Source organism: Python bivittatus, unplaced genomic scaffold (genome assembly GCF_059951505.1).
Source record: "Python bivittatus isolate LINGU-HERP-01145 unplaced genomic scaffold, Pbiv_v1 ctg000530_np1212, whole genome shotgun sequence".
Lineage (NCBI taxonomy): Eukaryota > Metazoa > Chordata > Lepidosauria > Squamata > Pythonidae > Python > Python bivittatus.
In genome coordinates, this window is record NW_028277085.1 from 10397303 (window position 1) to 10414265 (window position 16963).

The 16963-nt window shown below is 41.0% G+C and overlaps 1 protein-coding gene across 1 annotated transcript in view; it reads right to left on the reverse strand.

Moving 5' to 3' along the window:
• Window positions 1-16758, reverse strand: part of IL16 (interleukin 16) — a 28136-nt gene extending 11378 nt beyond the window's left edge. The window contains exons 1-14 of the mRNA XM_025173962.2: window positions 16102-16758; window positions 14479-14841; window positions 12667-12803; window positions 11415-11547; window positions 9792-9900; window positions 8591-8730; window positions 7453-7563; window positions 6682-6796; window positions 5805-5878; window positions 5429-5642; window positions 4823-4940; window positions 3562-3694; window positions 2669-2756; window positions 1306-1775 (exon numbers count right to left, since the gene is read on the reverse strand). Of these exons, the coding sequence (XP_025029730.1) occupies window positions 1306-1775; window positions 2669-2756; window positions 3562-3694; window positions 4823-4940; window positions 5429-5642; window positions 5805-5878; window positions 6682-6796; window positions 7453-7563; window positions 8591-8730; window positions 9792-9900; window positions 11415-11547; window positions 12667-12803; window positions 14479-14781 (2145 nt within the window). The 5' untranslated portion in view covers window positions 14782-14841; window positions 16102-16758. The remainder of the gene's footprint in view (window positions 1-1305; window positions 1776-2668; window positions 2757-3561; window positions 3695-4822; window positions 4941-5428; window positions 5643-5804; window positions 5879-6681; window positions 6797-7452; window positions 7564-8590; window positions 8731-9791; window positions 9901-11414; window positions 11548-12666; window positions 12804-14478; window positions 14842-16101) is intronic.
• Between the last annotated feature and the right edge of the window lie 205 nt (window positions 16759-16963).

Sequence of the window (16963 nt, forward strand, 5' to 3'; positions counted from 1 at the left end):
CTGAAAGACTAAATAACATCAGCTGTTTTTATTTCTGTTAGAAAAATGTGCCACAGAAACTATATACCTAATGTGTGTGTGTGTGTGTGTGTGTGTCTTTGAGTCAGTGTTGATTCTTGACAACTGCCTGGACAAGCCCCTGCAGTTTTTTTGGCAAGGTTTCCAGAAGTGGTTTGCCATTTCCTTCCTCCTAGGGCTGAAAGAGGGTGTGACTGGCCCAAGGTCACCCAGGTGGCTTCTTGTCTAAGGCAAGACTAGAATTCATGGTCTTCCAGTCTCTAGCTTGTTGCCTTAACCACTACACCCAGCTGGCTCTTATATACCTCATACACCGCTAAAACGTTAAATGCTGAGTTTCTAATATAGTAAATGCCATTAGGTAGGGTAGATCCTTTTAAAAAAATCCACCCTTGGATTATGAAGATGTGGACAAGACGTAGATATTATTCTAGATTATCTATTCATCTTTATGAATATCTGTGGAGGCATTTTTTAAAAAAATACAGCATTAGAAGGAAGACCAGAATCTTTTATACCATATTTGACTCTGAAACTTCTGATGTTCTGCAAATGTAGGTGGTTTCCTGCCATCCTCGCATCACTGGTTTTATCTGTTTTGCTTGCTTTGTGTATATCACTTAGTATTTTCCATTTCTGTGCTCTGGCTATTCAAGGGTAAAGTGCAGCTCCTTTTTCCCACCATATGCTTCTCAAACTTTATTTTGGGGAGGGGGAGACACAAAGGTCCACAGTAGGCATTGCTTGTCCCCAGAGGTGGTGGTTGTTTTGAGAGGAGCTGTTTCAGGGAGCTTTATTTCCTTGTTTTGCAAATGCATTTTAATTCATTGTTCAATGCACTGGTTTTAAAATACATAGAACCCATTTTGAGGTTCACACTCCAGCCTTGCATACTATATTTGTGACCTCAAAAAGGTAAACTTACTCTCTAAAATGTGGCTATAAACCCTGCTCTAGGAAAAATGACTATGTGATTTGCGTTCAGCATTGAACTGGTCTCCTTTCGGGTGCCCTATTAGGATCTCAGCTCCTTCAAGGCAACCTCATTTTTACTGCTACAGCAGGGTCAGAGGACAAAAAAGTAATTCTCACCACCCCACCTAAAATTATTAAAACCTTGTCTCCTTGTGCTTTTGCCCAACTCTAGCCAGAGCACTATTCCAAAGACACCACCTTCTTCATTGTTTAAGAAGGATGTACTTAATTGGTGCTCATCCTGCTGCAGTGTTCAATCATATCTGCTGCTGGTATTTTTAGCCCCTTCTGTCCACCAGAAGTTTGCCTTACCTGAGTGTTTGAAGATGGTGGGATTTCGCCCTCACGCAGGGCAGGTCTCTCTTTCATCTCTCTGATTATTTGCTCATTGTCAGGACAATCCTGTTTGAAATACTTCCTTGGTGGAGGTTTGGGTTTGAATGACCTGGGTTTTCTAACCAGGATCTCTGTGCACTTTTTTATAGTATTTGGTGAAAGGGGACTGACTTCTTGAGATACTGATGGGGAGGACTCATTTCCTAAACTTGTTTTGGGAAATGAATGCAGGGAGCCTCGTGGTTGGGTAATTGCTACATCAAGATGGTGTTCTTTGCCTTGGCAATCAGTCAACTGATAAAGCAGGCTATTTCCACAAGATGACCTGGGGTTGTAACTGCTATCACTGCTGGAACGGATCATTGGCTTTTGAGAATGATGGCTAAGGTGAGCATCATTCTTCTCCGAGTATTTTTCACAGGGAGCTTTCTTAAGCCAACTGCCACCTTCATTAAAAGAAAAACATGGACATAGTCAAACACTGCAGGGGAGAGAAATAACATAATGGCTAGAATCCAAAAAACTTCACAAATAGTTCCATGCACCCCAAAGGGCCTGGGATTTGTTTAAGGACTCTCAGTGGCCCTTTCTAACGCAGCCACCTGCATAGTAAAACATGAACAAATGTGCAAAAGGTCTATGTTATGACCTGGGAGGCTGCAGTTCAAAGTTTAAAAACCTCCACTGGATCACCGCATGTCAAGGAACTAATCTAAATTCCTTCCAGTCGCTGGTAACTCTGTCCAATATGGCATCTGATTTTACTTCTCATTCCACCTAAAATTAATGTCTGGCTTTACTAATACAAAAATAATGGCCACATTTATTTTTTTCTTCTGTTAAATTTGCTCACGGAAGAGTTATGGTTTCCTTAATGAAGGTGAAGATGCTTCCTATCACAAGGGGAGTCATGTCTTACTTTAGGGTCTGAAAGCCTCAAAGGTCCTCAATGTTATGATGCAATGATATTATCAAAGAAGACGCATTTCAGTCCAATTTTTCTGGCTTTGGATGGGCTGGGGAGGGATGTATGATACAAAATGTTCATTTTCCGGAAGTTCTAAGCCTATTTTACATCTTGTGAAAACAAAAAGAAGAAACATCCCCGGATCAGTTTAAGTCCAGATCTAGGCAATTGCTGGATCATATTTTAAAAACTGCAGCTCAGAATTGTTTGCTATTTTGTCCCAGAAGCTGCAGTTCTCTCTCTGTGGTATCTGGGTACCAACTCTGGTAAGAGGCTGCTGGACCAGAAAGGTCTCTAATCTGATCTGGCCTGGCTGGATACTTAAACAACATGCCAAATACTTCATATCTAAATAGAGGGGAAATTCCTTACCTTCTGCATTCCAGTGGAACTTCTCTCTTTCAAACTTGTTGTTTTCCATGGCATTGGAAACAGCATCCTTTAGTTGCTGTTCAGAAACCTGCAATATGCCACAGGCCATCAAACCATGCTGAAAATTTTAAAGTCTGGCAAAAGACTGCCTTTATTTCCATTTCTTCAATACTTTGTAATCACACAACAACTACTTTTAAGTTTTCCCTGGAACTTTGGGTGGGTTTCACTATTAAATTCTGAAGTTCAGTCTTTTTGCCCAATGTTTAAATGAAGATATCTGAGGGGGGTTACTCAATGCAGAATGAATTCATGCCAAGACTTGTTAACAAATCAACTTTTTGGCTTCTCATTTGATCTAAGGCAAATTGACCATCTCCATTCTTGCCCAGGCAAATATTATATATGGCTTTACAGCACTTTGGATCCAAAAAACAACAAGATACTTCAGAGAAGACAGTGTTAGAACTGGCTGCAACTTCTTAAAACTACTGCATCTTTTTCCCAGAAAAGATATGCAGTTGCTTTAAGCATGTCCCATGCACTCTGAAACATCTTTTCCCCTTCAGTTTTGAAGTGCTACACAATATTAATTTCAAGCAGTAAGAGTTAAGCTACATGGTTGCTGTTGAGGGACAAAAAATGGAAAGAAAAAGAAAGGCCAAGAGGTTCAAAAGCGTGATGGTGGACACCCTTGCAAGGCTATAGGCCCCAGCAGGTCCCTGATGACACCCAGGCCTGATTTAGGTCCTCCTAAATAGAAAGACTTTGCCAACAAGATCTTCTTGGTACTTAAATTTTTTTTTTGACTTTGGGGGGAGGGTTATTACGGCAGTTGTCCCAGTGCTTGGGAATCATCAAAATATAGGAGTTTCATTCACTTTCCATCTTACCTGTGGATCAGGATGCCTGCTAATGATAATTTGCACAATGCCAGGATTGCAGTGGCTTAAAACAGCATGAACTTCACTAAGGGTCATTGTTTGAACTGATGCCTCATTGATTTCTACTATTTCATCTCCACCTCTTCAACAAGATTGCCATTGAAAAGAAAAAGAAATGTTAAGACCAGCATTATCAACATTATATATTTTTGCAGACCTTAGACATTACTATTATAATTTCTGTATGGTACATTATGACTTTGCACAGGGAGCCTCAAGCCCAAAGAATTCTAGCTAGTACTCTACTTCCAAATGAGTGATCCATATATAGGCAGATTAAGGCAACAAGTTTCAGGGTTTTTTTCTCATACTCTTTTTGATCGAAAGGGGACTTATCTCATTTGTGAAGGTGGGGCAGCCCTTACTTTGTTGATTGCTTTGGAAACAGCTACTAGACATCTTACTGATTTGAAAACCAGCTCTCACATTTATTTTATCTGAGGCTAAAACTAACTCCTTCTAGGCTAGATGATTGGGTCACTGTGTTTATATGACATGCTAATCCACCTCCCAACCTATTTTAGCATGTTATTCGAAGGTCAATGGCAGTTCTCTCTCTTTCGGGAGGGAGCAAATTTTAGAAAACAAAGCACTATAATAGGGAGATTTAATCTCTCTGCAGCACGCAGCAGCCCTAATCCTGCCCAGTTTCATGAAAGTGCAAAACAAATGGAGGCTCAGCTGAGTTGGGTTAGACTAAGATTGAGTCATAACACAGAGAACAAGTACTCATGCTCCGATCTTGCGTTCATATTATTGTTACTTCTCTAAACTTTCTCCGGATGTTCTGCTTTGCAGGAAACAGACCTTTAGCATAACATATAGCAGCTATGTTGGGCCAGCAGTTTCTTTCACTGTTACAGTCTGGCCTTTCACTTTGCAGGGGAAATTCAATATTGAAACATTTCAAGTTTAAGTAGGGAAGAAATAAAGAATTGCAGAGTGTTTTGCAATGCATGCGGCTGAATTGAGTTTGCCAATAATGGCTGTAAGGAGCGCCCCTCTTTTCAGGCACAGAGTTGGGTTGGCCTTTGAATGACAAGCCAAGCCTGGCACTGTAACTTCTCGCCTTCTGAAAAAGTGGGAAAGGGATGTCAGAATGCTTTGGAAATCATTCAGTCTTGGCATACCAAGACACCCAGAGTCCCCTATTGTGGGGGAGATGGGCGGGGGAGAAATCCAACAAATAAATAAAAATAAAAATAAATACCTGAGCCTCCCATCCAGATGAGCAACTGAGCCAGGAGAAAGAGTGTGGATGAATATTCCTGAAATGCACCGGGAATAAGGGATGTTGCACAAGCCAATGCCTAAGCCCACACCAGCCTCTGCGGGACACATATTAGAAAGATAATGGAAGACAAAGAGAAAATGAGCTATTCAAATAATTAAGAAAGAACCCCGTACAGTCAACTCCATGTCAATGTTGAGTGTCAGCCTTGCTTCTGTCCTCGACACTCAGCATTTCTGCATGCGTGCCTGGAGGCTTGGTGCACCCAATGTGCTAAACTGTGGCTTGCTTTGTCATGGTTTCACATGCCAGAATAGTACCCACATATTAAGACACAAGCCTGGTTTGCAAGTTACAACAGCTGAGTAGACATATTAGGCTAGCCAAACAGGTCATATTTTGTGTGAACTCAGTTCCTGTAGTACAATGATTGCTCTCCCAACTCCTGCCAAACACAGGTGATATTTTGGCACAGCATTACCCAAAGAGAAGGAAAAAAGGGCTCAGAGTTACAACAAATTTGAGCCAAGTCTATTCTGAAAATGCTTGGTTATTTTCAGCTGTTTGGTTATGTTTACTGCTCACCTTTATTTAAGGAAACTTCCATCATGATCCTGTCATTGGGGTTCATGGTATTCAGAGGAAAGGCTGTACTTTCTGACCCAAAGGAACTGTGCTCCTTGGTGATGCACATGTTGGTACTTAGTGAACGACAAAGGTGGGACGATAAATAGCTAGTGGCAGAAGATGGGGTGCTGAAACTCGTTCGAACTGTGAGTGTAAGGAGACCTTTTTTGGCCTGCTAGAAATAAGGAAGCATTGTGAGCTGAATAATAATAGTAGTAATAATAATAGTAGTAATAATAATAATAATAATAATAATAATAATAATAGTAATAATAATAATAGTAATAATAATAATAATTCATGTAGGTGAAAGAACATTGCATAGGGCCATAACCTTAAATTTCTGCAAGGCTTCATGGTGTGTGAGTCCATGCATCGATTCTCCATTCAGTTCTAGGATTTCATCTCCTGTTAAGTCAAAATAAACAATTTTATTCACTCGTTTTTGGCATGTTCACCAGCCTTTCCATGATGTTTATGGGGTTTATTTTCAGATTTTGTTGAATCTGAAAATATATTCTGTTTAGAATATATTTTCTAAACAGAATATAATACACACACATTTTTCCCATTTGTTAGCTATATGTTAGGTCAAAACTACTAGAAATTAAGGCTATAGTCAACTATTTTTTTGTAAATTTGTTCATAAGCTTACTTTGTTCTGTTTTCTGCATTAATATGCAAGTTAAAAATCTGCATTGATGTTCAGAACAACCTATTTACATACAGTGTATATTATTATTACATAAAATAGTAACTGCTAAATGCATTTTATCTAAATATACACATTTCTGGACATATTGGTATTTTTTTAAAAATGCATATTTTAAAATACATTTTGGGAGTTTTTTTTTAAACTCAAGGTGGAAATCCAAGTTGAGAAAGATGGGGTAGCAGCTGAAGAAGAATTATGCTCCAAACTCTGTGTTAGCCTATGCATCAATTTGCATCAGAATTCTCAGAGAACTGAATTTTCCAAGCTTACAATAATTTAAAGCCAAGAGATGACAATCATGTTTGTGAAAGCACCCAGAAACTGATAAGAAATGGAAGACAAGTCTATTTTTTTCATGATAGACCTTCAGATGCTTACAGAACTTGGATATGTGTCTCCTTATCTTCTGTAACTTCTGTAGCTTTTGTAGCTTCTGTTCTGCAAACCAAATTGTCTAGTTCCAACTCATTTAAATACAGGGACAACATTATCCTACCTTCTTGTAACCTTCCATCTGCAGCAGCCGCTCCCCCAGGAAAAATTGTCTTCACATAGATGCCAATGGGACCATAAATGCTGTCTTGACCACCCACAATGCTGAAGCCCAGTCCCTAATGAGGGGGAACAGAGGGAGCATTTTACTTGATTGATCACCTGCTCCTTTTTTAACTGCTCAAACAAGCAATCAAAACAACTTCGTTTGCGAAAAGTTCTTGGAGGGAAAAAAAAGTGCTTTTATTAGTCCCAAATACTGAAAGGCACTGAGAATTTATTTCTAAATAGCTAGGGATGAATCAGTCTTCCTGTTGGCTCCTGATAGTTTTCCTTGTATTCTGTACCATTCAAATTCCTCATCTTTCAATAATATTTAAAATGCATGAAAAAAACTATTTCTCGCTTCCTGTTTATAATTAGAATGGACTTTTTTTTGGAAGGAAGAAGAGGTCTAATTCATGACAAAACTAGTAGCCAACTGCAGAAGCATGCACGGAGCAGGAGCTCACTTTAGAAAAGTTTCTTTTTTTATGCCTTTTCAGCAACAAGAAGGATAATGGTATAATACTGCTATAATTGCACTCAGTCCCTGATCTGTTAGGATGAAAGAGCGTTAAACAGAAATGAAATCTTCCACCCCATGTTGCAATTCTCCAGACCAATCTCTCCCTAAAAGGAAGAATAGATTTTTAAAATTCTGAATCTAGACCAACCTTTTCTGTCCCAGTGATCACATATATTACTAAGGAAAGGCATATAGCAAATTTCTCACCTTCCCTTGACCCTTCATTAAAACAATATTGGAGATCATAGAGGCCTGTAAACCTGAAGACGTGGGCATCAGCTGCGCGGTACTTAGTGAGCGAGATGATCTGGAAAGGGGCTACAGGTAAAAGAAACAGCAAGGAAAAGTTAACATAATGCTGGAGAATTTTTTTTAAAAATTGTGTTTCTATTTGAATTATCACAATTCTTCCCTACACTGGAGCGGTGAATTAGATGCTGGCAGTGTATCGTTCATTATTCTTCATACTCCAAGGATGATTGTAGTTACAATCTACAGTCATCAGTTGGAGGGCTCTTAGTGCCTTTACTGCATCAACATCTCCTCAAGGTTTCTGTTAGTGCCATGCAGAGAAGAGAATGCGACCTCTTCTTCCCACCATTCTCATTCAACCAATGAAAAGAGAATGTGCTTTTAGAAATCTTTTCAGAGAAGGAGCATTTCCCTTGAGTGAAACTCTCATGGGTGGATGAGTGTGTTCTTGTATTTATTTAATTAGGAAGTAGCCCAGGGATGTGTGTTAATGGCCACTTCCTAATTAAATAAGTGCAAAAACAACACATACACAACAAATTGTCTTTCGCTGAACAATACTCGCTCTCCAGCAGACTCCTGGGCAGTTAGAGGGGTGTCCTGCCCTTGAAAAACTGGTGGAGAATTTCTACTTTCCCTGGATAAATTCAGAAAAACCACCCACCCAATTTCTTTGGGCGGACAATTCCTAAAGGCCCCTTGGGCTCAGACTGTATTTCAATCCTTACTTGCTCATCCAGCAACTAAACGGTGGATCTTCTACAAAAAAGGAGCATTTGCATTTTACTGATGATATACAGTTTTTCAGGAACACCGATGGTAAAGAAAGGTAGAACATTCGGAGATGCAGAAGCTGTTCTCCTTTGTCCATGGAGCCCCGAAGAAGTAATCCACGTGTGACCTCATCCTTTTGAGATCATAGATAACTAGAAAAGGGACTTTTGGAAAGCAGGCTGCTTTGTTATAGGGAAGCATTAGATGCTCATGTTGGAGGCACAATGAGGAAGGAAATGTTTGGCCTGAAAGCTGTGCACCATATGCATTGTCATTTCTTGAGCATTCCACAGTCTGGTGGATTTCCTTTTCCTCTTACCTTTACAGCTGCTTTTCCTGCTGCATTCTCCAGCTGTTGAGAGAATGACTTTCTGTTGCTATAAAGGGACTGTCTGTACCGAGAGGCTGATTTCTTTACCATATAACTATCAATATCTCCTATCCAGTATGGACTAGCACCTTAGGGGGGAAAAAAGTAGATGGTAGAGATAAACACCTTGGTTGCATTTCTTTCCAGAACATTAACATTTCGCCATTTTTAACAGAAATCTGCCCGGTTCTATTTCTGGATCACTTTATTTGTTTAATGTCTATGTTAAAAATAGAAATGATTTTAAAAGTATTTACTTTTATACCTTACATTTGCATTGCATCTTTTTCTCCAAGGAGATTGTCGTAGTATGGTGTGTGTGTGTGTGTGTGTGTATGTGTGTATGTATGTATGTGTGTATGTATGTATGTGTGTGTGTGTGTATATATATATATATATATATATATATATATATATATATATAAAACTCCCCCACCTCATCTAACAATTCTATGAGGCAGATTAAGGGGGGTGGGTGGGAAGGAACTTGAAGATATTTTTGTGCATCTGGCATGTATTCTGTGCGAAACTAACAAAAAAAAAATCAGGAATCCCAAATTGTTCGCCGAAAGGCAACATGAATTTACATATTTGCAATCCTTACAAACTGACTGATTTCTACAGGTCTCTGGGTGAAGAGTTGGCAGCACAGGCAGGGAGGGAACAATCAGTCCTATTGAGACCCCCACATGCACACTTCTAATTTAACCCCTATGGCCTGATAATCTTCCCTGCTGGTGAAGGGAAGGAGTGTTTTAGCTTAGTAATAAAACAGTGTTTTGCATTGAGAAAGTTGCTTGCACCTCCAGTTATAAGGATCAAGTAGCCGAGGTTGGAGAGGACATCTGCAGGAGCCCCTGAAGGCTACTGCTAATCAGGGTCAACAAAATGAGGCTAGATGGATGCACAGTTGGATTTGATATTCATGAACCTCCTAGAGTTCCAGTCACACTTCCTTCATGATCTCACTGGGTTGCTTTAAGCCATCACGTCCAGGTGACTCCTTCTCTTTCTTGTGGTCATCTCCCAAATGGTAATAATTGGACTGCTCCATTTTGAATGGATCCTCCTGAGAGCATGTGTGAACCATTCTTGAGTGCATTTACACATGTGCATGTATCTGTACTTAGCCTAAACTGCAGAAACTTACTGGCTGAATTACTGCGAGTCCTCTGACATTTGGCTTTTGTCTGCAGAACGGACCCATTTGGCAGGTCATGGTTAGTAGGCTGCTCCTTATGAGGACAACTGGAGGATTCCTAGGAGGAGAGGGGAAAAAATCCAGAACATCTTAAGTACCTACTATGATTTAAAGGTAGGGTGTGTGTTTGTCTGATGCATACAACTGGAGCCCACTCTGGCATTGACGTAAAACATGCTTAATCCCTTTCAACCTAATTCAGTGTTTTTCAAACTTGGCAAGTTGAAGACATGTGGACTTCAACTCCCAGAATTCCCCAGCCAGTATTCTAGGAGTTGAAGTCCACACACCTTCAACTTGCCAACTTTGAAAAACATTGACCTCAATGGTAGCAAGAGAAGAGATGGGACCCCTCCCCACTTCCCAGTCATGTTCATGCAAGGAGTTCTTAATCCTTTGGGCAGACTCTAATAACAAGCCTCTGTATGTTAAAGATGGAGAGACCAGTGCAGTTTGGGCCACTGAGGTTCAGAGCCCTCTGTCGACATGAGCTGCGTGAGTTTCTCCACCAGCTGAACTTTACACATTGCCCACAAATGGAAGTTTAACAGAAAAGTCTCTTGGCAGATTGGGAGACTATGAACAAGATGGTGCAGGTGTGCTGCAAAAGTCTAAATACAAATCATTGACCAAGTTCCTGCCCTGAAGGAAAATGCAGATTTAAAATCAGTGTAATGGGGAAGACTAAGAAGGAAAAGGCCCGACAGCAAAAGGTTAAATCCAGCCAAAATGGGAATAGGCACAACTGTATGTGCTTTTAGCTGTGGCCACCACTTTGCTCATGCAACGTTGGGAGGGATGAGTAAATGAATAGATGACAATAGTAGCAAGGAGCAGCAGTTGCTGCAACCCGGTTTTTCACCAATGATTTATCTCTGCCCACAAGCATTGCAGCAATATCAGAGAGGAGAACAAATGTTACTCATGACAGGGAAGTGCACTTAGGGGCAGTTCTTCCAAAACCTGGACCTGCTTTCTTGGCAGAGAGACTTCTTCTTAAATGCTGAATTCCTTTCTCCTACAGCAGATGGCGTCTTGGTTAAGTCAACTGAATATTGCTGTTATTCTTCCTTGTGATGCCTGAATAAAAACTTTGGCAGGTGGGCATCTCCAACTCTTTTTCTTGTGGGGCTGCTTCTCTGTTGCAGGGCAGGTAGAAATGTAACTGGTGAAGCTTCCCCCAAGAGGCTAATGCAGCAGTGAAGAAAGTTGTGTCTCCTGGAATTCTATTGGTTGTTTGACAGCTAAAAACACAGGAGTGTGCCAAGGGAGGGGAAAATGGGAAAGCTTTGGGGTTCCTCAAACTGAATGTACATACAACCCCTACAGCTTTGCATTCTATCAGAGTCAGCACTCTTGGCACCTGCCACCGACCATACTTAAGAGGGCTATCATTTTCTGACTTGTTTTTCTTCCTCGGGAGAGAAGAAAGAACATTGGGACACTTCTTGACCTGTCCATTTCTTTTGGATAGCAGAAATAATGGGTAAAGTGAAAAGAACCCCATGGAGAACTCCCAGAACCTAGAGTCAGCCCTAAGTGGGACAGAGAGGTCTCAGCTTTTCCACTTACCTTATTAGCAATCACTAAATTGACCAAGCCTCTGGCTGACTGGATGAGTGATTCAGCCTCTTTGCTGGAGAGCTCTTTAAGAGATTGCCCATTGACTGTTAAGAGCTCATCACCAGGGCTTAAGCGACCATCCCTTGAAAAACAAGAAAGTACAACAATAGGTCTGCAGGATTGTGAACTAGTGTTATCAGCTCTCAACAACTGCTTCAAGGAGACCCCTGCTTTTTGATCTGCTGTTGCTTTACATTACATTTGCAAACCACAAGGTTGAGGCCAAATTCTTTACAAGCAAACATTGCTCCTAGATCACTGCCAAGGGATATTTCGGTGGGACATAATGAACCAGCTTCTGATTCTGAAATCTTTTTAGTCAGCCTGAGGTCACAGGCAGGAACATGTGATAGTGAAGTACTTAACAGATTTACTCATTCTTTGCTCTGTATAGTTTTGGGTTAAGTTGCTGAGATGCCATGGATTTTTTTTTTTTATCTGCATGTTTACAAATGTTCTAATATCTCTGTTGATGCAGTAGAGCTCTACGAAAGAGGGTAGTGCTTCCATGGTGAAAGCAAATTGCAGTAACTCCAATCTTTTTTCCTGGGCAACAGCTTGAATCAGGGAGGAAGGAATATCTATGATACATCCCTCTTCAATCTGTTCAATGAGGTGAGACATATACAAGCAGGCTTGAGTGTAATAAGTTTAACTGCAGAATGGGAGAACTGCAAACTATTGATATAATCACAATATATCTTTAATATCTCTGCTGAACAATGTGCATGGGAAAATGCTACTTTTCTCATGTCCTGCTTATAGAGTTCCCATAGCAATCTGGTTTTCTGCACCATTTTTACAGAAGGTACCTTGGTGGCTATATAGTCTACCTTCCTGCTCAATGCAGGTAACCTCTTTCAACCTCTTTTCAAATATCTCCAGCAAAGAGGAGACCACAAGATTACTTCTTGAGAAGTTTCTCCTAACATGTTCTTCCCCCCAACACTTTCCACACAGTAATTCTAGTCCCATTCCATGGGTCAACAGAGTACAGTCTTCTTTATCATTCATGCAACAGTTCTTCAGAAATTTGAACTTTGTTATTATATCCCTCCTGAATTAAGCCACTTTGAGTGCTTAGGTAAGTAGGAAGATAGGATATACATTTCATCACCATCATTACCACCACCACCACCACCTTTTTTCTAAGCTAAATATGTTTGATAATGTGGTTTCCTAATGAAATTTTGTAAGATACCTCTGAGCAGCTCCCCCGTCAATCACATGGCTGACCATAAATTCTTTACCAAAAGCAGAGCCATTGGAAGTCCTGCAGACTTGAATTCCCAGCCCCTCATTCCCAGTAGCAATGCAGAGCTTCCAAATGCAGCTGTCCTGGTTGGGAAGACATAAAGAAAAGAAACTTGAGCTAAATATTGCTATTTCTATTAAGAGTAATATTTAGATGGTCAACATACAGACATGCAGTGTGCAGATCAGAACACCTTCTCTGATCCCACAATGCACTTTGAAAGCCTGCTTTATTATGACATTCATCTGATTTGATATTTTTTTCTTTCATACTAGAAATGGCAAGAGAGGACAGATATGCAGACTACCATGCTTTTGTTATAACACTCTACGCTATATTTTAAAAATAATTGCCACTCCAGACTGTTGTGTATCAACCTCCATGATGCATGCCATAGTAGCAGCCCTAAGGGGTAGTGGTGCCAAAGGATTGGTACCTTGGGGTGTAGATCCATGGCTTACAATTTAAGAGACCCCTATGGGCATAGACAGCAACAGGCATTGTGCCCACTCCTGGATCAGGAGGTTCACACACCCTCCTGCCTCAGTCACCTCCCATCTAAATTATACATTCTGAGACTACTCAGAAACTGCAGCTGGCCCAGAATGCAGTTATGCAGATAGTTCTGGGTGCACTTCGATATGCCCATGTATCACCATTACTGCATAAGCTGCACTAACTTTCAGTAGGTTTCCAAGTGCAACTCAAGGTGCTGGTCATCACTTATAAAGCCTTCATGGCCCAGGGCTATCTGCAGGACCTCCTGTTCCTAATTATTTCTGCCATCCTACAAGAAATGACAGGTGGGCATACTCTGCGTTCCTTCAATTAAACAATACCTTGTGATGGGACCTAGAAAGTGTGATGGGACCTAGGAAGGGCCTTCTCTGCCGTTGTGCCAGTCCTGTGGAATGGCCTTCCCTCAACATTGGATGGCTCCAAGCTTGATGGCCTTCCATAAGACATTAAAAACTTGGCTTTTCCTCCAGGCACCAGGGCAGGAAATTAGGTGTGCCTGTTTTTAGAGGGTTACTGATGTGGATATATGAGTTGCTGCCAGTGTGATCTGTCTCAGGTTTTTGTTGATGCTCTTATCATTGTTTTTAAATTGCTGTTTGTCCAAACGTGTGGCCATGCAAATCAAATACTTAAAATTATGAAAATGGTGGTACAGTAGTAGCTAAGGAGTGCTGCTGGCAACAAAAAGAAGATCTTGCATACTAGCAGACAGATTAAAAAATAGCATAATGCTGGCAAGGCAGGTAGGTTAGGAATGCAGAAGAGTAGCCAGAGAGGTCTCCTTCCACTCACTTTGCCCAGGAGCTACTGAAATGTGATGTAGAAAGCCTGTCAAACCAAATTCTATTACTTTGCCCCTCCTAGATAGGTTGGGCTACAGCTTCCAACATCCTCAGCTCTGATGGCCAATGCTGAGGACAACGCCTTTTTACAACAGAACTGGCTTAGGCTGAGAAACTCTTTGCACAGACCTCAGCTTCCTCCTGCTCTGTGTGCTATTACAACAGCTTTGCATCATAGCAATTATCTTGTTGCCTTCTAAGTTGAAAGTGCCAGGAACCTGATAGGGGCATAACATCCTGGGTGCACAATCTCTGCCGCTGGTTCAAATGGAATCACCACCACCAAAATCCCTTGGTTGGAAAGCAGTTCACATGTGGTAGAAGGGGGGGAAAAAAGAACCCCCTTATCCAAGGTCTGGAAATGACAGTCAGGCAGAGGTAGGGACCTTCCTCCTACCTTGATGAAGAACTTCCTTTTCATATTCTTACAGCTGTCGCTGGCCGTGGTCCTCAGCTGCACCACGCTGGCAATCGTAAGAGGACTGGAAGTGGCACCCTTGCTGGGTGAGGGGCACGCAAACTGAAGTTGAGGGCATGGTTCTTTCTGACTCCAGCTGGCTTGGCTCTCAAAGGGGTTTGAGTATTTGTCATCAGGGCTTGAGCCATCATCGCTGGTCTTGCCGTTGCACAGGATGAGTGACCGGGAAATGGAGCGCAGCGTTTTGGATTTCCGACCCTTGGCACTATTATGCCGTTCCATTTTTGGAGACCTAGGAACTGGTCAATTGGTCATGCCGGATAGGTACACTTCCCCCAGCGCCTGCAAACGAAGATCCAGATGGAAGAGAAATGCAGGGGAGAGGAAAGGCGCGGGGGGGGGGGGAGTGAGAAAAATAAAATCATCAGCAAAGTGTTTCATCTCTCTAAACCACCCACCTCTAAATGTTGATTAAAGACAAGAGGCCTTTAGTTCCAAAACAGCAAGTCATGAGGCATCACGTTGCTAGTAGTTCTGTGGTTTTTTTTTCCCCCCAAAAAAACATGCTAGGCATCTTTCTCATTCATCTCTCTAGTTGTTACTCTTTCTGTCCCCAACCCTCTGAAAGAATCAAATCCATACTCACACAACCTGTTTAGCCTTGTTACAGAATTAGCCCATTTTCTGAGTTCCCACATTACATTAAACCATAAGCTAACCAGCCTTTTCCAATTCATACAGACCAGAACTTGTAACCAACATTTTTCTTTTGTTTCAAGTTCTTGATGGTGCTAGTAGTAAACATTGGTCTTTTCAGGTTCAGACAAGATCCTTGGCCTTAGAAAAAGGTATGGAGTATGATTCAAGAGCCATATGGGTTTGGGTGGATGTAAGACTGAAAGCACACACATTCACGTTAACTTTCTTGGTGGGCTTAATGTGTTGTGTGAATCAGTTTCCAGGTTCAGTGTTCAGCGCTGAAACAGATGGCCTGGGGAAGTGGTGTGCTCATATTCACTGGAGAAGTATAAACACAGACTGGATGGCCATCTGTCAAAAAATGCTATAATTGCAGGATTTCTGGATGGAGAAGTTTGAGTAAACTTCAAGATCCAACTTGACATGTCAAAACAAAGGAGCTTTCTCTTTTACTGTTCTTTAAAAAATAAAATATAAATTGAAACTTGCCCGTTGGAGGATTTTCTTTGGTTTGGAGAATCGCAACATGTATTATAAAAAGTTACTGTATAATATTGAAGGAACCAAATCAACAGAAACATTTTTGTGTAGAAAAACTGGATCTCCCGCATCCTGAAATCTTTGCCAAAGGACTATTCAGCTTATCTCTAAATTCTAAATCCTGGCCTCCTAAAAGATATCCTATTGTAAAAAGAAATTAATGCCTCTGATCATAAATCACATCAAATCATATCAAATCCCTCAAATAAATCAAAATCACACATCATAAAATGATGATTCATACAATCATAAATGATTTAGGTTTCATAAAAATCATAAATCAAATCCCGAATCATATCCCTCTGATCATAAGTCAAAGATGCAGAATTATCTACAAGAGGAGTATTTAGGGCAAAAAATAACCTTGTATTGAAGCCACCCAGCCATTTTCTTCAACTGCGTTGAGTCCCTCTTTCCAGGAAGGTCTTAACAGGTGATGAAAGGAATTGGAAAACATTTGATAAATGGGCTTGGCAGGAAAGGAATAAGATGAAGATCAAATGCTATAGAAGAAAAGAGGGAAACAGGATAAGAGCAGAAGGGAAGCTAGAAAGCATGTTCAGGCTGAATAAGTCCTTTTACTCCTAATAGCTTAACTTGGAAAACTTCTTCATCTGTCAGGTTGAAGTGGGCTGAAAAAATATGCATTGGGTTGGTCTAGCACACAATTAAAACATTTTACTTGGTTTCTACATTTTGGGGGAGAGAATCTAATTTTTAAACAGCAGGGGAAATTGTGAAAAAAAAATCCATCTAATGTTAGTACCCCCCCCTTCACACAAACGCAAACCCGCACATACCATGAGGCCAGCAGAAGGAAAGTGTCTTGTTGGGAACAAAGCTGATGCTGATGCTTCCAAAGACCGTGTGGTCCACCTGATCCATAAGCAGTGTTTAGACCGTACAACCAGCACAGCATATCGTACTCACTGCATTTTGTTCTCTTTTTCCCGTCCCCAGCCTGCCAGGAACAAAGCTGTCTTGCCTTGTTTTGGTAATCCAAACCAAATGTTAACTGGTTGGCTGATCTCTCTCCCCCATTGCTCTGCCTCCCCCCCCCCTTTTGTGCTAAATCACCCTAACCTGTTTTGTTCTATATGTAAATAAACCCATGTGCCAGGCGCAGCCCCCATTTGGTTCCCATTTGGAGGTACGGAGACAGAGCATTTTTACAAACACACAAACTGTTCCTGCGCAAACCATAAGGCCAAATGCAAGAGTTAAT